The sequence below is a fragment of the Haliotis rufescens genome, unplaced genomic scaffold (assembly GCF_023055435.1).
Source record: "Haliotis rufescens isolate VD_foot unplaced genomic scaffold, xgHalRufe1.0.p SCAF_94, whole genome shotgun sequence".
Lineage (NCBI taxonomy): Eukaryota > Metazoa > Mollusca > Gastropoda > Lepetellida > Haliotidae > Haliotis > Haliotis rufescens.
This window is the reverse complement of record NW_025964388.1, coordinates 329,458-351,673: the sequence shown is the minus strand read 5'-3', so window position 1 is coordinate 351,673 and position 22,216 is coordinate 329,458. Positions and strand designations below refer to the sequence as shown.

Sequence of the window (22,216 nt, the reverse complement as noted above, 5' to 3'; positions counted from 1 at the left end):
GCACTCACCAATATTCAAGCTATATGACGGAGGCCTGTAAATAACCGAGTCTGGACCAGACAATCCAGTGATTGACATCATGAGCACCGATCCAAGCAGTTTGGATACGATGACATGCATCAAGCAAGTCAGCGAGCCTGACCATCCGATCCCGTTAGTCGCCTTTTACGACAAGCATGGGTTGCTTAAGACCTAGTCTAACCGGGATCTTCAGGGTCCGATACAGCTCTCATTCACATAGCACTTCCATTTCTCAGATTTTCAAAAAACATAAATCAGTTTTCGCTGGATGACCTGACCGAGTTGGTTGAGTGAGTGAGTGAGTTGGGTTTAACTCCGCTTTTAACATTATTCCAGTTATAACGCTGCGTGTCAGCTTAATGTGAGAGGAAAGCCCGAAGTGATGCAGGTCTTAGACGTTTACCACTTCGGTGAAACCCACGAGCACGGCTATGGTGCTGACAAACCTAGAAACATAATCGGGGTGAACCGGGATTCGAACCCACAATCATAGGTTTCTGGCGTGTCCAGGGGACGCAAATCTGCACAGCGAATCGCGGCGCCTTAGACGACTGGGCCACCCGCGCCCCGCTGACCGAGTTGGACCTGATTTACTCATGTTTTAACAGGCCATTTCGCACCCACAAGAATCGTCACCCACTGAATAAACCATGGATTAGAACCCTGGTCTGACTGTAGCGAGTGGAAGCAGCAACTACTGTGCTACCTGCAAACAGTACCAGTGCCTTTGTAAACAGACAGCGTTACCTCAGTAGCTTGACTTGTTCCTTAGCTTTGTTCTTGGACTGGGCTCGGGAGTTTCAAGAATTCAAACAGCGTGCCTAATTCAATTGCGTCAGCAAACGTTTCATAATTCTGTAACAGAGTGAGTTAGTTAGTTAATGTCCTGTCGAACAACATTTCGGTAACATCATACAGTGTCAGAGTGATGCAGACCTTAGACGTTTACAGACGAGCATGTGTCTGTGTTGTGACAAACATGGAAACAAAATCAGACCGAGGGAATCGAACCGTGTACAGAGAATGCGCCTTAGACGACTGGGCCACCTGTGCCCCCTAATTATTTAACAATTAGATAAACACCCAACGCTGTGACAATCAGATAAATACCCAACGCTGTAACAATCTGACAAACACCCAACACTAACAATCACATAAACATTCAACACTGTAACATAAAGACACACCCAACGCTGTAAAAATCAGACAAACACCCAACGCTGTAAAAATCAAACACCCAACACTGTAACAATCAGATAAACACGCAACACAGTAACATTCAGATAAACACCCAATGCTGGAACAATCAGATAAACACACACCACTGTAACAATCAGATACACACCCAACAATGTAACAATCATACACAACCAACACTGTAACAATCACATAAACATTCAACAGTGTAACAATCACATAAACATTCAACACTGTAACAATCACATTAACACCCAACACTGTAACAATCAGAAGATACACACACAACACTGTAACAATCAGATTAACACCCTAGAAATAAAATATTAAACAAAAAAAAGTTAATTTGGTGTGGCATAATTAAATCCAAATGTTTTCTCATGGTAATGTTTTGCCGCCATTTCCTGGTGTTAAATAAATCGCCTTGCTTGACCTTTAATCTGAAGACAAAATGCCACACCAGGGGCATGGACAACAGATAAGTCTGCAAGATTTGTTTCCCCTACACCACTTTCATAAGGATTCTATATTTCGCCCTAATGGTCACTCGAAAACCACACCACCAATGTCGACGGAAGATTTCTAAGAACTGAATTAATGTAGGTTTAATGATATCAAGAAGTAGCAATTTTGTATGAATGTCAACTTCTTCACTCACACTGTTGTCCTCCATACAAACTGTTGCTACCTAACCCATGTTCTAGGCCAATCATGGAATACTGAGTGTGTATGCCATGGCGTTATTGTAAACAAAAGCCGGCGATTTTAGATGCATACTTATATCAACATTATTCATAACAATGGTCCCATTACAAAATATTAATAAAGCTGAAAACATATGTGTTAAAATAGTTCATACAGCATAAATATTCAAAAAGGTAAGTTTTAAATATTAATTACTATCCAATAAATAATGAAACGTAATTACTTCCACTACTAAAAACTGACTGTTCCCCTGGGATTGTTTTGTTGTTGATCGCACGAAGCATCATTCCTGGGGTATCAGTACATAATCGAGCCTGGACCAGACAATCGAGTGACTCATATTATAAGCAACGATCCACGCCATCGGGGTTCATTGACACACAATCAACCAAGCGCAACCACCCGATCCATTATTTTCTTTAATTTTTAAATGGTTAAACGTCGCACTGAGAAATATTCCAGCTATATAAATCTGGACCTGACAATCAAATGAGCGATATCATGAGCAACGATCCCCACCGTCGGGGTACAAGGACACGCGATCAACCAAGTCACCGAGCCTGGCCTCCCGTTCCATTGAGTAGCCTCTTAATGTAGCCTTCAGCAACCAATGCTTGCGTAAAAGGCGACTATGCTTGTCGTAAGAGACGACTAACGGGATAAGGTGGTCAGGCTCGCTGACTTGGTTGATGCATGTCATCGATCCCAATTGCGTGGATCGATGCTAATGATGTCAATCACTGGATTATCTGGTCCAGACTCGATTAATTTACAGACTGCCGTCATATAGCTGGAATATTGGTGAATGCGGCGTTAAACAGCAAACAATCTTACAAACAGGAAAGGTTGCTAGGGACCTATTCTAACCCGGAACCCCCTAGGGTTGAATCATAAGAATTTAATCAGAGCATGGTGTCACTACACTACTGATTTCAATACTTACTCCACAATACTCGTTTCCGTTACAGATTTGAGGAGCAAGTCCGCGTTCATCCCCCATGATGGCCCTCATCTCGTCCTTGTAATCAGGATTGGAAGCTATGTCGATCTTAATAAAGCTAACTTTCTTCGCCTCGAGCACCTGCTCGATCTTGTTTTGCTGGCATACCGTCTGGAAGGAAACACACACATAGATAAGTAAATGAGTGAGTGAGTGAGAGAGTTTAGGCCGAAGTTTGTATAATTCCAGCTATATCAGGACATGGTACTCCTGTAACGGGCTTCACAAATTATAATTGAAGGAAAATTAAGAACAGAATCAAAGGTCAAGGTCATGTAAAGTGTTAAGGAAAGAGGTCAAAGTCATGTAAAGTGTTAAGGAAAGAGGTCAAAGTCATGTAAAGTGTTCAGGAAAGAGGTCAAAGTCATGTAAGTGTTCAGGAAAGAGGTCAAAGTCATGTAAAGTGTTCAGGAAAGAGGTCAAAGTCATGTAAAGTGTTTAAGGAAAGAGGTCAAAGTCATGTAAGTGTTCAGGAAAGAGGTCAAAGTCATGTAAAGTGTCAAGGAAAGAGGTCAAAGTCATGTAAGTGTTCAGGAAAGAGGTCAAAGTCATGTAAAGTGTTAAGGAAAGAGGTCAAAGTCATGTAAGTGTTCAGGAAAGAGGTCAAAGTCATGTAAAGTGTCAAGGAAAGAGGTCAAAGTCATGTAAAGTGTTCAGGAAAGAGGTCAAAGTCATGTAAGTGTTCAGGAAAGAGGTCAAAGTCATGTAAAGTGTTCAGGAAAGAGGTCAAAGTCATGTAAAGTGTTAAGGAAAGAGGTCAAAGTCATGTAAGTGTTCAGGAAAGAGGTCAAAGTCATGTAAGTGTTCAGGAAAGAGGTCAAAGTCATGTAAGTGTTCAGGAAAGAGGTCAAAGTCATGTAAAGTGTTCAGGAAAGAGGTCAAAGTCATGTAAGTGTTCAGGAAAGAGGTCAAAGTCATGTAAAGTGTTCAGGAAAGAGGTCAAAGTCATGTAAGTGTTCAGGAAAGAAGTCAAAGTCATGTAAAGTGTTCAGGAAAGAGGTCAAAGTCATGTAAAGTGTTAAGGAAAGAGGTCAAAGTCATGTAAGTGTTCAGGAAAGAGGTCAAAGTCATGTAAGTGTTCAGGAAAGAGGTCAAAGTCATGTAAGTGTTCAGGAAAGAGGTCAAAGTCATGTAAAGTGTTCAGGAAAGAGGTCAAAGTCATGTAAGTGTTCAGGAAAGAGGTCAAAGTCATGTAAAGTGTTCAGGAAAGAGGTCAAAGTCATGTAAGTGTTCAGGAAAGAGGTCAAAGTCATATAAAGTGTTAAGGAAAGAGGTCAAAGTCATGTAAAGTGTTAAGGAAAGAGGTCAAAGTCATGTAAGTGTTCAGGAAAGAAGTCAAAGTCATGTAAAGTGTTCAGGAAAGAGGTCAAAGTCATGTAAAGTGTTCAGGAAAGAGGTCAAAGTCATGTAAGTGTTCAGGAAAGAGGTCAAAGTCATGTAAGTGTTCAGGAAAGAGGTCAAAGTCATGTAAAGTGTTCAGGAAAGAGGTCAAAGTCATGTAAAGTGTTAAGGAAAGAGGTCAAAGTCATGTAAAGTGTTCAGGAAAGAGGTCAAAGTCATGTAAGTGTTCAGGAAAGAGGTCAAAGTCATGTAAAGTGTTCAGGAAAGAGGTCAAAGTCATGTAAGTGTTCAGGAAAGAGGTCAAAGTCATGTAAAGTGTTAAGGAAAGAGGTCAAAGTCATGTAAAGTGTTCAGGAAAGAGGTCAAAGTCATGTAAGTGTTAAGGAAAGAGGTCAAAGTCATGTAAGTGTTCAGGAAAGAGGTCAAAGTCATGTAAAGTGTTAAAGGAAAGAGGTCAAAGTCATGAAAATTGTTAAAGGAGAGAGGTCAAAGTCATATAAAGTGTTAAAGGAGAGAGGCCAAAGTCATATAAAGTGTTAAGGAAAGAGGTCAAAGTCATATAAAGGGTTAAGGAAAGAGGTCAAAGTCATATAAAGTGTGAAAGGAGAAAGGTCAAAGTCATATAAAGGGTTAAGGAAAGAGGTCAAAGTCATATAAAGTGTTAAAGGAAAGAGGTCAAAGTCATATAAAGGGTTAAGAATCGGATGAGCTTCCGAATGAGAACATAGTAAAGGAACTGAAACCCATGAAGTGTTCATGTGACATAACTTAAGTCCTCATTCATAAGAGGGTTTGAATCATCCTCGATGATCCAGGAAATTATATTTCTAGTCTATTTAATACATAAAGACATAATACGCCGGATAATCGATGATGGGAATGAGACCGGACTCAGCTTGTAGCCCCTAATGCCCCAAACTCCAAGTAAGACGGCAAACATTTGTTTAGTAAAGATACCAGCCAACGCTAGCACATCCCCCGTACGTGACGCAATGCCAGCAGCAGTGTGACAGGCTCGTGATGTGTTCACACGGAGGCTTAAACAATGTCTATCATTTTTGTCAACAAAAACTAAACATCCGAGCCCAACCTTTGCAGAGATGCGCATCTGACCTGCCATGGGACGTGTGCAAGTGGCCTTAGCCAGAAACGTTCACGCCATAAATGGTTATGTTGTCTTTTACTTTCCGAGATTCATTTGAAGAGAGGATAGGGTTGTCATAAACATTCCCTTCCTTATTTTTTAATATTGTTGCCAACATGATACAGAACCGTGATTAACATCTGTTTTAATACCGAAACTTAACGCAGGTCGGTGTATTGTGATTTTGTATCGAGATCAGATATTTTGTCAGCTTCAGCTACAAAACCAGATAACACCTTGCAATAATGTTATTATTTTTTGCAAGAAGTATCAATAAAAAATGCCCCCGCCCCTCATCCAACGAATATCAAATGATCGATCCCCAACAGCCAGCTGCGTAGGTTGATGGGGACATACTCTCACCAGGACTCCGCACTTTGTGATACCGCGTATTCATATACAGTAAACTACGGTTATAACGAACTCAAAGGGACTACTAATTTTAGTTCGTTATAACCGTAGTTTGTTATATGCATATATACAACATAACTACAGCAAAAAGTCGGGACCAAAAAAGTAAGTTCGTTATATCCGTCGGTTCGTTATAAGTGTGTTCGTTATAACCGTAGTTCGTTATATCCGTCGGTTCGTTATAAGCGTGTTTGTTATAACCGTAGTTCACTCTATGCACTCGAGTAAACATGCAATGAAGGCTACACTGCGTTTCATTCGTAAACACGGCAACAAGGAACAAACATGGAAACTTGGCCAAAAATATTTCTCTGCAAGGAGATGCCTGCATGCGGCAAGTTTGGGTGGCACGGGGCATCAAATCCCTACGGAAGGGCGCTAATCCCCCGCTAATCCTTGCAGTCTTGGCACAGTGACGTGACAGTCTGCAACACACGTCCCTGTCCGTCAACACCGTCCGAGTCCAGAACCCGATCTACAGTTGTCAATGTCCATCGGCGAGGGCGTTACGCTGATTCCGTCATCTAGAAGCTATTCGCAGCGAGAACAGGCATTAGCTTGAATGAATGAATGTAGTTTTACGACGCAGTTAACAGCATTCCAACCATATTACATTTTCCCGAGGCAAGTGCGTTAACTGACTATAAAAGTCCAGTTTCCACCCTTGCCGAACTAGGCTGGTATTATGGAGTTACATTTTGGCTGGACTAACGAGTCTATGCATAGTCCAATCAAAATCGCGCACCGAAATTGAAATCCGGTTCGTAAACTGTCGCGCAGATTTCGGTCGATTGCAGGATTTGCAAAGCATATGCACCACCAAATCGTTGTCAGCAGATATTTTCCAAATCTTTTCATGTTTTTAATCAAGATGCTCACGTGATTTGATGCATTTCGCGATGTAAGACCCGTTTTTTAACACAACAGATTTTGATTATCGATCAGATCGTCCTGACCGGGCGCAACCATTTTGTGTGAAGCAAACGCAAGTGATCCGAGAGGTGGAAGCTGATTGGTCCTTACGGGAGGTTTAGAAGGGACATAATTGGCAATAGCCACTGGTGGCGCTACGATCGAGCCCAGTAATTCCAGCCTAGTTCGGCAAGGGTGGAAACTGGACTTTTAAAGTCAGTTAACTCTCTTGCCTCGGGAAGATGACCATATTAGGGCGACCTGTAAATATTCAAATCGACGTCAGACAAACCGTCGTCTGGGTAAGATGACAAGGTCAAACTTGGTAAAATCCGATGTCATTGGAATCAGCTCTTATGGTGAGGTGAAATGGGGTTTAACGTCGCGTTCAAGATTATTGTACTTTTATAAGGTGTGTGTGTGTGTGTGTGCGTGCGTGCGTGCGTGCGTGCGTGCGTGTGTGCGTGCGTGCGGGTAGCCTAGTGGTTAAAGCGTTTGCTCGTCACGCCGAAGACTCGGGTTCGATTTTCCAGATGGGCAAAATGTGTGAAGCCCATTTCTGGTGTCCCCCGACGTGATATTGCTGGGATATTGCTAAAAGCGGCGTAAAACCATACTCCCACTCTAACCGAAAACGCGTTCGGTTTAATAGAGGGATGAGACACTATATTCCCATATATACTAGTCATTGACAGAAATTCTAGCCGAGGCAACTAGCCGTGCTAAACGCCCTCTGGTGACAAATATACTACTCATAAGAAGTTAAGAATCACTATATTCTTTCGTATTCTATTTATCTGTTACGGAATAACAGATTAACTATAGTAAACTACGGTTATAACGAACACGCTTAAAACGAACTTACGGATATAACGAACTTACTTTTTTGGTCCCGACTATTTGCTGTAGTTGTGCTGTATATATGCTTATAACGAACTACGGTTATAACGAACTAAAAATAGTAGTCCCCTTGAGTTCGTTATAACCGTAGTTTACTGTGATATGAAAGTATCAGGTGGACCTTAACTTCTTTTGAGTGGTATAGCTTCAGCCGATTCAAACGTCTCGCATGCAGAGATACACAGATTGAGGTATCCAATACGCTGGGTCATTACTTTCATATGTCTGGTGTATAATAACGGTATACAATGCCCTACACTGGCAAATATGCCATTGATTATCAAGCTGGTGGCACAGCTGGTAGACTGACACCACCTACAGTCATAGAGGACCTTCGCCATCTGCTGGCACACTGTGTATACCATGAATATATTGCACAATACGAATAAATTTCACAAAAGAAAATTGGTTCCAAGACCAAGCCGCTTATATCTTTAATACTAATACAATATTGATTAAGCGTGGATACAGCTTTTTGATGGAGTTGGGGATAGTATTCCCTCTATTTCACAGATGCCTGTATATAATCGAGTCTGGACCAGATAAACCAGTGGTTGATATTACGAGCAACTCCATCAATCAAGACACCGAGTCTGACCATTCGATCTAATCTCTTCTTACTATGAGCTGGTTAAAGCGTTCGCTCGTCACGCCGAAGACCCGGGTTCGATTCCCGACATGGGTACAATGTGTGAAGCCCATTTGTGGTGTCCCCCGCCGTGATATTGTTGGAATATTGCTAAAAGCGGCGTAAAACCATACTCACTCACTCACTCACTTACTATGAGCATAAGGTTTTGGCGACAGACCGCCTCCGTGGTCTACTGGTAGAGCGTCTGCCCGGAGAGCGGGTGGTTCGAGGTTCAATCCCCGGCTGCGTCATACCAAAAGACGTTAAAAGATGGTACTTGTTGTTACCCTGTCTGGCGCACGGCATTAAGCGGCTATGTTGAGTTATGTTAAATATGTTATACTTATAGTATATACTTTGTACCGGGTCCCTTGGGGATGTTTTGTACAAAAAGAAATCTTGAACATGCTTCCCCACAGGAGTGGAGAGGGCAGAAAACAAGTGCTCAGCATTAAATCAAGTGGGTGAGTGAGTATGGTTTTACGCCGCTTTTAGCAATATTCCAGCAATATCAGGCGTTAACCACAAGGCTCCCCGATCGTCCAGTCTTTAATTAAACGTACAAAGTATAGGCAAAAAACAACACCATTAAGGGTGTAGACGGTCCATGTGAAAAACATTGACCACAGTGCACTGTCAGTACGAGCTTGCCCCTTTAACTGTTCTCTAGATCAACAACGTTGACGTGATTGCATTGAAGTATTTTATCAAGATCAGACCTCAACATTCTGACCTGGCGGTAAGATAGTTGAATTTATCTTAAGTCGTCTGGCATTTCCAGAAACCGGAAGCGACTCATTCAACAATCTGAGTCACCGGAAGCAACACTTCCGCCATTTTGCAGTAATCCTTATCTCAGAAATACAAAGCCATCAACAGTACGAGAGCGCCTCAATGTGGAGTTGTTGGTGTGATCAACAGTACGAGAGCAACTATAAGTGTGAGGTATTTCTGTATGATCAAGACGTCAACGCTATTTGCAGTGAAAATACATGAGAAGAAAAAAAAGCAAATTATGTCTAAGGCCAAACTGTTATTCTCTGGATCACGGATTAGCATACTCGGGTCTGGGCAAGGATCTGTTCGTACAACACTCACATTCTTTACTATTGTTAGTGAGTCGTGTTTAAGTCTGTCTCGGACACTATTTTCAGTTTATCACAGCCGATCAGCTCATGTGGGAGGGAAAACAAACAGTTTGGTGGAACCCACGAGCACACAAATGGTGCAGGCAAACCAATTATCACAATCAGGGAGAATCCAGGATGCGAACCTAAGATCAGCGAATCCTGTCAACGAAAGGATGACACTCAAAACAGCGACCACCCAGCATCATATCGTAAACAGACTTTAAATAGGCAGAATGCTGTAGCGATTTGTAAAACCGAGCCCATGGCCTCGTTAAAATAAATGCAGCTCAACTCAACAAACAAGTCTATGTTACGGTATGGGAGTTTTAGCACTGACGTCCCTCAGTGACCACGGTCTAGGTGCGGCAATATAGCAAACAGTGCATGGCCAACATGGAAGAGTGTATTGTAGTTTGTCTGTGTGTTTGTTTGTTTGTTTGTTTTACGCCGCACTCACCAATATTCCAGCTATATGACGGCGGTCTGTAAATAATCGAGTCTGGACCAGACAATCCAGTGATTGATATCATGAGCATCAATCTACGCAATTTGAACACGATGACATGCTTCAACAAAGTCAGCGAACCTGATCACCCGATCCCGTTAGTTGCCTCTTAAGACAAGCATAGTCGCCTTTTACGGCAAGAATGGGTTGCTGAAGACCTTTTGTAAACAGCTTCTGAGTTTGTTCGCAATGCCTCTTCTCTGGACACTGAGAACAATTTCCTGGTACTTTCTCTTCTGATGTTAAGTTTGTTTGTTGTTTAACGCCACACTCAGCAATATTATTCCGGTGGCATGTACATAATCTAGTCTGGGCCATACGATCCAATGATTGATATTGTGAACAACGATCCTCCCCGCGTCTGGGAGAAGATGACACGTCGTCATCCAAGTCACCTAGCCAGACCACACCTGATTTGATCGCCTTATACGACATGCATAGGTTTCTGGGGACCAATTCGAACCCGGAATCCGCACGGATTAGAGTCTGGGGTACGTGATCCGAATGCAATTAGCACTGGCTTAATGGGAATACGTCATGAGTGAGTGAGTGAGTATGGTTTTACACCGCTTTTAGCAATATTTCAGCAATATCACGGCGGGGGACACAAGAAATGGGCTTCACACAGTGTGCCCATGTCGGGAGTCGAACCCGGGTCTACGGCGTGACGAGCGTACGCCTCAACCACTAGGCTACCCGACCGCCCCGAATAACACATGATACTCAACAGATACCAAACGCTTAGAAGAACCTCGTGGGAAACAGATCCGAATTTAAGAGGTATCCTATTTTCAGGCTTCAGGAGTGACAAGCATCCCCAGTATGCAGACGCAAAAGCTAACACACACAGATCGAAGAATGAGTCATTATTTTGACGGGACACAAAAAACGTTTACACCGGTTCCTCCAAGGCGCAGTGTAATTCAAGGACACAGCTGACGGACCCCTAGGTCACCGTGACCTTCATACATATCTGCAATGAAAGCAGGTCTTAAACCGAATGAACGTCTCTTGAAATAGACTTTGGGAAATTTTACATATCTATTTAACTACATAATATGTTCTCAATGTGTTGCTGCGTTGTATACAAGTGTTGACATTGTTATGGTATGTGCCTGGTTTATGAGCTGTTTAAATACTGTTTGAATATGTTAATTGCTGAAATCATAGCCACCCATAAACACCTAGTATGATTCATCTCGGCCCTGGCTCGGCACATTTGTAGTCGCCGCAGGTTAAAACTGAAATGCAGCATTGCGACATTTAAAGGCCAGTTAGTATCGTGATTTGAAACATATTCATGTAGACCAATCTCTTTGATCTAGTTTTCAATATTATATAATCTTACAAAAAGTCAGTGTGAATTTCAAAATACTAGAGACTATCCGTAAATTGTGTTTATTTTGTCAATAGGTGGCAAGTCTAGATTACTGCAGTATCAGGAAGTCTCCAGGCTCCTTTTTATTACATTGTATAACTATAATTTAACAACTGTATTTTTTCAGCATTATAGTTCCGAGACTAGATCTTAGTCTAAATCGAGACCACAAAACCACGTGGGTACACACAGGCGGACGAGGCCCCCGGGGTGTTAAGCTCGACGTACGAGTCGACTGTGAGTGCGTGAGTTGGGTTTAACGCCGCTTTGAACAATATTCAAGTTATATCACGGCGTGTCAGCTTAATGTTGCTGTTATTTCTTGTTCAACGCCGCAATATTCCAGCTATATGACGAGGTCCGTAAATAATCGAGTCTGGACCAGACAATCGTGATGGACATCATCTACGCAATTGGGATCCGATGACATGTATCAACCAAGTCAGCGAGCCTGACCACCCGATCCCGTTAGTCGCCTTTTACGGCAAGCATAGTCGCCTTTTACGGCAAGCACGGGTCGCTGAAAAAAACCTATTCTAATACAACGACCTTTAGACCGGGGAAGGAGGAAGTGGAAATAAAGACGAACAGGAAACCGTTATAAACTCTGAACTTACAATGCGTTGAAATCATAAAGTCATATCCCTTGGTTCTTTCTAATTCACAAGACCTCCTATGAAATACACATATACGTCTCAAGCTAAAGAAAATAAGTGTGTTTCAATATTTGCTAAGACATTCCTCAACGCCAAGAGTACTTTAATATATATACATAGCATACACGCCTCAAGCAATGTCAACACTTGAACAACACCCACCAGCTTTTTCATGTAGGGCACAGCGAATTTTTAATGTCATACATCTCAGATACTAGTATACGGCCCAAGGCCTACATGTTCCTGTGCGCTTTCAAACAACTGTTCATAGATAATATGTCGTGTGGAAATTATTATCCTTGTCAGAAAGTATTGTTAATGAATGTACAACGCACAGGCCATAAATCAGGACAAGTTAAGCGCTGTTGGTCGTGGAGGGTTGACGGGCAGCTTCAGGCCTGTCCACACACTGAAACACCTGCTACACATTCTACATGTAGGATCACCTGGGGCATTTGAATTTGTTTGAAATATTTTCCTATTCGATAAGCCTTTGGGTCTCCATCGATAAATCGACAAATGTAATCAAACATAAAACAAAATCCACGATGGCACAACACAGAGAGATTACCGAAAACACTAAATAACGGGGGCGGTCGGGTAGCCTAGTGGTTAAAGCGTTCGCTCGTCACGCCGAAGACTCGGGTTCGATTCCCGACGTGGGTACAATGTGTGAAGGCCATTTCCGGGGTCCCCCGCCGTGATATTGCTGGAATATTGCTAAAAGCGGCGTAAAACCATACTCACTCACTCACTACATAACGGAAATGGACACCAGAGAGTAGAGCAGAGTATCCCTTTAAAGTGTTCACGCGTCATTGGGTATTCCCAGTAGAAGGCGTGGTGTGTGATAGACATTAACACATATGGGTCAAGACACATACGAAATTGAAGGGCAGGTATTTTTGCCTGGGGGATATTTATCATAAGACATGGAGGTCTAATGTTTGTTTCGGGGTAAAAGGCGCGACCCACTGTGCTGGGGGCGCAATAAAAGGTCAGTATACATAATCACTGAATCGACTTGTCTGTGACAGGGGTGTTTGGTTCAACGTCGCTTTTACAACCAGTATTTCTGTTACACGTCGGCGGGTCAGATTTATGTTGGAAATGACTTTTTGAAACCTAGAAACATGATCATGATCTTGGATTCGAGTGAGTGAGTGAGTGAGTTTGGTTTTACGCCGTTTTTAGCAATATTCAAGCAATATCACGGCGGGGTACACCAGAATTGGGCTTCACACATGTCGGGAATCGAACCCGGGTCTTCGGCGTGACGAGCGAAAGTTTTAACCACTAGGCTACCCGACCGCCCCTCTCGGATTCGAACCCACGACCATAAACATAAGAGAATTAAATTCCTAAAGCGAATTGCAGCACCTTTGAATCTAAGTTAGTTAGTCGACTGTGTCCGCCATGGCCCGTCATATTAAGGAGGTCTCACGGACAGTGTGTCACTATATTACATCTCGACGAGCCTAGGTGAGGTGAAATTGGGTTTAACGTCGCGTCCAAGATTATTGCACTTATATAGCGACGTGCATTCACGTGTGTGTCTGTGGCTGCTTGTACTAGTCCGGACTGATGCCGATTTATAGTGCTAGCTCACTGACATACCATGCCGCAGTTTAACATGAATACCCCACTCAGACACAGTATACTGACTCCGAGCCGACCAGTCCTTGTTTTAGCCCCTTAATGTCGAGCGCCAGATAGGGTAACAACAAGTACCATCTTTTAACGTCTTTTGGTATGACGCGGCCGGGGATCGAACCCCGGACCTTCCGCTCTCCGGGCGGACGCTCTACCACTAGACCACGGAGGCGGCCGACGAGCCTAGGTATTTCAATCAATAAATATAGACGTGTATCAAACATAAAAAAAATATGATGGCACACAAAGAGGAAATTACCGAAAACAGAAAAAAATGCCACCCGTACATGACGAGGGTTTACACAGATGTTATGTCAACCTAGCAATAGATCTACGGCCCTACTTATCTCGTTGTTACTACGACATGTAGATGAGACTACACTATTCAAGAGCAGGAACGGGTACAAAAGACAGCTGCTTAGCGTGAGGTCAATGTCACGCTAGGTTTGTTGACATTCTTTGCTGGCCTCTCTTCTTTCGCGGCCAACTCGTGTCATTCCGAGCTTACTTGTACATGTAGGTTACGGAAACGTGCGAGTGGTGCCGAATGCTTCCCTCCGTTGTTGGATCACCATTACTCTGCAGTCGACACTCGAGAGAGTGAGTAAATGTTGTCAGCACTTTTCAACCCATACCATGCCACCTTTAAATAATCCATGCCCAGACTTGGCAATCAAGGAAGTAAAGCATGAGCAACGATCCACGCCATTGGGCGATAGTGTGAGTGAGTATGGTTTTACGCCGCTTTTAGCAATATTCCAGCAATTACACGGCGGGGACACCAGAAATGGGCTTCACACATTGTACCCATGTCGGGAATCGAGCCCGGGTTTTCGGCGTGACGAGCGAACGCTTTAACCACTAGGCTACCCGACCGCCCCTTGGGCGATAGTGGCAGAGTAGCTGGTTGATTGGTTTAAATGGAGGTGGACAGTTCTCTTGGAGGAGTTACCAACTTCAATAATAACCAAATATTAATTGTGTTTGGTTCTCTTACACAAAGGAGCGATTGTGTAGGGTTAACGCCGCTTTAGGCATTAGTACAATCCCGGAGAACCAAAAATGGGCTTTACACAGTCACTGTATCCATGTGGGGCTTCGAACTCGGACCTTCGGCGCGACAAGCGAACGTTTTAACCACTAGGCTACCACGACACACCTAAAATAATGAGCGTTGGTGACATTGAGCAAAGACCCTTTCACAGAAACCTATCATTGCCATGGCAAGTGTCAGGGAGAAGTTCTAAACCTCCACCGGGTGAAAAACTTAATTCCTCGGAGTGAGCGAATGAGTGAGTGAGTTTGATGTTTCGCCGCTTTTCAATCAATCTTTATTCATGGTACTTATGAGGCCAAAGGCCTATAGTACAATGCGTGGGGCGTGTTACAAATTCATACATTTTCTTAGTTTCATGGCATGATAAATGAACATTGATAGATTTCTAATAGTTTCTGTACAATCACAAGTCATTAATTTACAAAATTTGTTACCGTTTGGGTTGCGGTAGAAATAGTTATTTAGATATTTTGCTCTTAAATCTTCATACACTGGACATACACATAAAAAGTGATATTCATCTTCAGTACAATCAGTTTTACAAATCCTACAAAGTCTGTGTTCTCTTGCAAAACCTTCATATCTGCCTGTTCAATAAATAGATAATGTGAGCCACAACGGAATCGAGAAAGAGCTGTTCTAAACTTATGTAAATTTACACTTAATAGATAAGGTTCTAGTGTAATAGTAGTCTTAAATGTAGTGTAGTATTTTGCTTTTCTAGAACTGGACAAAGAACAATGCCATTTTTGAATGTACATATCTTTTAAAGTCTGTGTCAAACGGGAGAAGAAATGTTGTGGCATATCTACATGTTTTTACGCCGCTTTTGGCAATATTTCAGCAACATCAACAGAAATGGGCTTCACACATTGTACCCATGTCGGGAATCGAACCTGGGTCTTCAGCGTGACGAGCGATAATGCGTTGTAATCATAGAACAATTGTATTAAACAATTGCCAAAGCATATAGCACATCAATGTATCCGCTCCCAGTAAACATGCTGAAATGGCATAATCTTTCTTGTATTATTTCACACCGTTTTACCTACGACAATGACGTATATTTCTTGTGTAACAATGTCCCCGACATAAAAGGCTCAAGTTGTCGGATAGAAAACTCGCAGACCTGTTTAACCCCCAGATTCCGGGAATTAATATTTTTATCCGACATGTAACTTTTGAACTGATCCCTAGTATAGCGGAAGACCGCACATCGGGCCATCCGTCAACTTCAGATGAAAGAGGAACACTGTCAACAATATCAGAGCACTACGACCTAGTGGATCAATGGAGAACTGGTCTTCCAGACTCCCTCACTCGTATCTTCTTCACCTTATCAAGAAATAGGGCTGCATATATCATATTTGTATATATTACATTACGAATTTGTAAAGCCCACACCACGATAGATAGTATTATTATCCACCACTGGATCAGTGTGCACTCGAATTCCATTCTCAGCTCCCTGGGGAGTATACAACCCAAGGCGCCTCTGAGGCGCTAGTAGGTTGCCACACTACCATCTCATCTTACCGGGTACCCATTCATTGCCGGGTGTACAGAGGTATATGCCTAGCAAAGTCACTTGTCTAAGGGGACACAACATTAATTGTGCTTCCGTGTGGGGTCGGACCGGCAACCAAGAAACTCAGGAGTGGATGTGCGACAGTCGGTCGTGTACTAACTAGTGTTGCTGTTGGTACATCTTCCCGAGGCAAGTGAGTTAACTGACTATAAAAGTCCAGTTTCCACCCTTCTCGAACTAGGCTGGTATTATAGAGCTACATTTTGGCTGGACTAACGAGTCTATGCATAGTCCAACGACAATCACGCAACAAAATTGAAATCCGGTTCGTAAACGTCGTGCAGATTTCGGTCGATTGCAGTATTTACAAAGCATTTGCACCGCCAACTCGTTGTCAACATACATTTTCTAAATCTTTCCATGTTTTTAATCAAGGTGCTCACGTGATTTGATGCACTTCGCGATGTAAGACCCGTTTTATCACAATAATGATCTTGATTATCGATCATATCGTCTTGACTGGGCGCCGGCATTTTGTTTGAAGCAAATGCAAGTGATACGAGAGGTGGACTCTGATTGGTCCATAGGAAAGGCATAGAAGGGACATAACTCGTAATAGCCACTGGTGGCGCTACGGTCGAGCCCAGGAATTCCAGCCTAGTTCGGCAAGGGTGGAAACTGGACTTTTAAAGTCAGTTAACTCTCTTGCCTTGGGTAGATGCTGTTGGTATTACTGGTTCAAAAACACGAGCGCTCTGCGAACTGGAGAATAATAACTACCTGTCTTGAGAGACGTGCGGGTATTAGAGCGTGTTTGAAAAGAGGTGAGGTGAGGTGAAATTGGGTTTAACGTCGCGTCCAAGATTATTGCACTTATATAGCGACGTGCATGCACGTGTATGTGTGTGTGTGGCTGCTTGTACTAGTCCGGACTGATGCCGATTTATAGTGCTAGCTCACTGAGATACCATGCCGCAGTTTAACATGAATACCCCACTCAGACACAGTATACTGACTCCGAGCCGACCAGTCCTTGTTTTAGCCCCTTAATGCCGAGCGCCAGACAGGGTAACAACAAGTACAATCTTTTAACGTCTTTTTGTATGACGCGGCCCGGGATCGAACCCTGGACCTTCCGCTCTCCGGGCGGACGCTCTACCACAAGACCACGGAGGCGGTCTGTGTTTGAAAAGAACATGTCGTACCAGGATAATTATAGTTTGAAACGTTCTACCAACTGGGGCATATACAATCTGAAATATTATGTCCAACTATCTGTAAAGCCTTTATTCCCCAAAATATACTTCAATATTCATGTATCTAAATCTAATAGTCGCTGAAAGCCTTTAGATGTCCCGGCATATATGGCCTCGTAAAAGCTGCGAGGATTTATTCGTCAGTGTCGATCTTCACATATGCTGCAAAATTCATACGTCAAGGTGTTTCTTCACAGGTGAGACAAGTACTCATACGTCAAGGTTTTTCTTCACAGGTGATGCAAGTATTCATACGTAAAGGTGTTTCTCCACATGTTAGACAAGTATTCATATGTCAAGGTCTTTCTTCACAGGTGAGACAAGTATTCATACGGCAAGGTGTTTCTTCACAGATTAGACAAGTATTCATACGTCAAGGTCTTTCTTCACAGGTGAGACAAATATTCATACGTCAAGGTGTTTCTCCACAGGTGATGCAAGTATTCATACGTCAAGGTGTTTCTTCACAGGTGAGACAAGTATTAATACGTCAAGGTGTTTCTTCACAGATGAGACAAGTATTCATACGTCAATGTGTTTCTTCACAGTTGAGACAAGTATTCATACGTCAAGGTGTTTCTTCACAGGTGATGCAAGTATTCATACGTCAAGGTCTTTCTTCACAGGTGAGACAAGTATTCATACGTCAAGGTGTTTCTTCACAGGTGAGACAAGTACTCATACGTCAAGGTTTCTCTTCACAGGTGATGCAAGTATTCATACGTCAAGTTATTTTTTTAATAAATCATCCCATGCCCTGTCACCGCGCATGCTTTCCTCAAGTATTAGCGGATGACCTTGTTTGGCCAAAATGTAAATCATTAAATTCTATAATTTCCCGTGAATGCGGACTAACTATAAACCATTTAATTCAAGTAAACGTGACGACGCTGTTGGTGGGATAGCTTCGGGAGGTAGTATGTATAAAACACGAGTGGAGATAGCTTCCGTTCTCGACACGGAAACCAGTCAAGAGGAAGCCTTATATGAGGAAATATCAGTACGTGGTTGGCGTTTTAAACTGAGTAATATAACAACCTTATCACAAGAAATTACAATAATCGGGCTTCGACTATACATAAACAGGCGCGGTTGGGTATCCTAGTTTTTTTGGGTTTTTTTTGTTGTTTAACGACGCACTCTGCAATATTTCCAGCTATATGAAGGCGGTCTGTAAATAATCGAGTCTGGACCAAACAATCCAGTGATCAACATCATGAGCATCGATCTTCGTAATTGGGATACGACTACATGCATGAACCAAGTCAGCGAGCCTCACCACCCGATCCCGTTAGTCGCCTCTTACGACAAGCATAGTCGCCTCTTACGACAAGCATAGTCGCCTCTTATTTTACCCCAGAGGGTATCCTAGTGGTTCTTACTGGTTAACTTAATACCCGGTTTCGAATCTCCAGACGGGCACAGTTTGTGATGCCTGTACGTCCCCTGTTGTGATTAAGATAGACTGTCTTCAAGATCCTAGAGAATACATTAAAAAGGATTTGGCAAGTCTAGACTGCCTCCGCTCCTGAAATAGGCATTGTTCTGGACTCCATTTGGATTTTATTTTCCTATTTTGTAAATATATTTCTTTAAATAATATTTCTGGGACTAAATATTAGTCTATGATTTTGCTTTAATATTTCTTTAGAAAGTGACGTTAATTTACGAGGTACAGTCGCAATCACCTACGGCCGTCTACTACATTGAAGATTACACAGTTGTATATATCAACGAATTGTTTGAGGGGTATTACTTTGAAGTTGGCGGATGACAAAGTAGACAATTTATTGATAACAAGCAAATCTTGACAACGGCATAAAGATCTATACCGAAACGTCGCCTTTACAATAATTGAAAAATTTGATATCCATAAATTGTGTCTACTTTAGCATATATCACCATCTCAGTAAATTCCGTTCAACCGTGCAGAGGGATTCTGGGTTAAAAGAAGTCCCCAGTAAATTGTCGCTTGTCGTGAGGCAAGTTGCTGCACCGGACGTCAGACTCGGTGACCTGCTTGATTGATTGACGTCTTAACTCGATGTCACTGGATTGTCTGGTCTAGACCCAATCTTATTTACATGTTGCCGTCACATAGCTGAACTATTGCTGAGTTTAACAACTAACAAACAGTCCGTTGTTTCTCGTGACAAGCATGTTGAACGTGGAAATCCTTCTGACAAAGAGACGACCCACAGACGCGTGCAGATGGGTGATATTTCAAAGATATAAAACTGGCAACGAGTCTTTTACGAACTGGGCACATCGAGCTTGTTAATAGCAGTAATAACGCCAATAATAGTAATATATTTATGACAATGATGGTTATTAAAAATCAAAAATTGGTGACATTATCAATTGAAGCTTTCAACTGCGTTTGTTAATGATAGCGTTTATGAACGATCACAGGATAATGACACACACAACCCCTCCTTGAGATAGACGATAAGGAATTGACAGTAGATGAAATTGCAGTTTGTCGGCCTTGTCATGTAAGAAACACAATGTTATCTTTGAGCACACAAAAAATATACATATATATAATAGCTCCCGGTGTAGCTGAGGAAAAGAGACACGCGTCTCCCGTTAGCGTTGATAGCGTCGCGCTATAACGGGGTGCATCTGGCCATAACAGGTTTGGGAGCAGACGAAACTATGCGGTTCAGTCTGTCACGTCGGTGAGAATGTCGGAGACAATACCCCTCCCCGCCCAGCATGTTCCCATGGATAATAATACCACAAGCGTTCACCCTCGGGTCACCAACAGTTAGCACTGACCCCGTTTCTGTCAAACGCCGTCTGTCGATTTAAATTCTATTTCATCGGCGGTGGCACACGTGTGAGTCATTGTTCAACTATTACGATTCGGAAATTAGAATTATGATATAAATTATTAATATAATATGTTGGTGACAAAGAGGAAAAACTCGGGAGGAAACTGCTCCGAATTCACATCCTTGTATATATGGGTGTCGTCCTGTGGCTTGAAACAGAATGGATTTTTACATGTTCAGTTTAGGCTAATTATGATAAACGGATGTACTCACATTCGCATTCGGCGACATGGAACTCACATAAACCTTTATCTGTGCGTCTCCGTTCGACATTTTCAATTTGAGATGGTACAGTTTTATCCACAACGTCCGTCGACAATATTCGCCGTCTATCGATGTCAACAAAGGCCTAGTGTCCCCTCACGCCTGACAGACGACCTAGATAACACCCGCCGTTATAACGTTATCGATCGTAGTGATATCTATTATTAAAAGGGAGACAACTGGTTTGGTGATTTGGGGAAATCTCATTCTATTACCACTGGAAAGGATAAACGGGCCGGTTTATTCTGTTTAGGGGGATGCAGGTTGTGTTTTAATATTAATGCTTGAAGTTTTTACTTTACACTGAAATTGTACCAATTGTTTTCAAACTGGAGGTATTCAAAAGGTATGGCTCTAATTTAGCCATTTAATCAATGACCATTAAATAAGTATGATTAATTAAGATTGACTTACGACGAATACATTGCCCCTTACGTAATACACATGGACGAGCGAGTAAGTCGCGTGTTGCACGTTACTGACACAAAAAAAAGAAACAACTTGTTCGTTTTGATGTCGAAATAAATCACAGTGTATGCTAAGGTCTGGGTTGACATAAGCAAAATAGTCGACTTTCTGACTACAAAACGACATGCTACTGCGTTCAGTTCATGTAAAGAATCGCTGATTTTTAGCAGATTTGGTCAGATTTTCGAGGGTGCCAACCCTCCCTCTCCTGAATCCCGATTATCATCTTATTTTTCACTCTGAGTCTCATTGCTAACCCCCGAATCCCGAATATTACTTTACACAAATCTCAAAAGCATTGCGAAAAGGGTGTTATTTAAAGTTAAATTTAAACCACCTCGGATCAGAAAGTCAGTGATTCGAATCCCATCACGGGACTCGGACATTTTATAGCCGCTATACATCTAAGGTTTGTTTGTTGTTTAACGCCGCACTCAGCAATATTCCAGCTATATGTAGAGGTCTGGAAATAATCGAGTCTTGGCCAGACAATCCAGTGATTGACATCATGAGCACCGAACCTTGTAATTGGCTGCATCTACCAAGTCAGCGAGCCTGACCACCCGATCCCGTTAGTCGCCTCTTACGACAAGCATTGTCGCCTTTTTACGGCAAGCATGGGTTGCTGAAGGCCTATTCTACCCCGGATCTTTATTTCAGTCTCGACGTGACAACTTCATGTGGGAAGACAGCCCGAAATGATGCGGGTTTTAAACGTTTAGCACTTTGGTGGAACTAATAAACACGGTTATGGCCCCGAGAAAGCAAGAAACATAAACAGGTGGGGTCTGGATTCGAACCCAGTATCAAGGGACACCTAAAGCAGTCGCCTAAGAGAGCGCCTTAGACGACAGGGCCAACCGTGCCCCAGAAGAGGAACGTGACAAACAAACAGACAGACAGACAGACAGACAGGCAGACAGACAGACAGACAGACAGACAGTTTATTCAGTATGCAAGGCCATATGGCCCATAGTACAGTTCAGTTTGAACAGATACGGGGCGGTCGGGTAGCCTAGTGGTTAAAGCATTCGCTCGTCACGCCGAAGACCCGGGTTCGATTCCCGACATGGGTACAATGTGTGAAGCCCATTTCTGGTGTCTCCCGCCGTGATATTGCTGGAATATTGCTAAAAGCGGCGTAAAACCACACTCAGTCACTCACTTTAACAGATACATAAAAATCAACGTGATCTTGAACATAGCATAATATATTCACCTG

At 42.6% G+C, this 22,216-nt stretch overlaps 1 protein-coding gene and 1 long non-coding RNA gene across 2 annotated transcripts; one reads left to right on the top strand and one right to left on the bottom strand.

The window, feature by feature from the left end:
* Positions 1 to 768: 768 nt before the first annotated feature.
* LOC124137679 (SH3 domain-binding glutamic acid-rich-like protein 3) lies at positions 769 to 20,651 on the bottom strand. Its single transcript, XM_046504081.2, has 3 exons — positions 20,476 to 20,651; positions 2,867 to 3,034; positions 769 to 876 (listed from the first exon to the last, which is right to left on the bottom strand). Exons 1-3 carry the CDS (start codon positions 20,533 to 20,535, stop codon positions 790 to 792), a joined length of 315 nt encoding a protein of 104 aa, XP_046360037.1. The 5' UTR covers positions 20,536 to 20,651; the 3' UTR covers positions 769 to 789.
* Positions 8,899 to 9,447, top strand: LOC125377694. Its single transcript, XR_007219768.1, has 2 exons — positions 8,899 to 9,207; positions 9,417 to 9,447. It is a non-coding gene; the product is annotated as an uncharacterized LOC125377694 (long non-coding RNA).
* Positions 20,652 to 22,216: the final 1,565 nt, after the last annotated feature.

What these genes read in the sequence shown, in the direction of transcription:
- LOC124137679 (XM_046504081.2), bottom strand. Translation starts at nt 20,535, where the DNA reads ATGTCGAACGGAGACGCACAGATAAAGGTTTATGTGAGTTCCATGTCG. An exon ending in CCATGTCGCCGAATGCGAAT is followed by an intron (nt 3,035 to 20,475) that starts GTGAGTACATCC and finishes GTTTCCTTCCAG; the next exon opens with ACGGTATGCCAGCAAAACAA. An exon ending in ACGGAAACGAGTATTGTGGA is followed by an intron (nt 877 to 2,866) that starts GTAAGTATTGAA and finishes ACTCTGTTACAG; the next exon opens with AATTATGAAACGTTTGCTGA.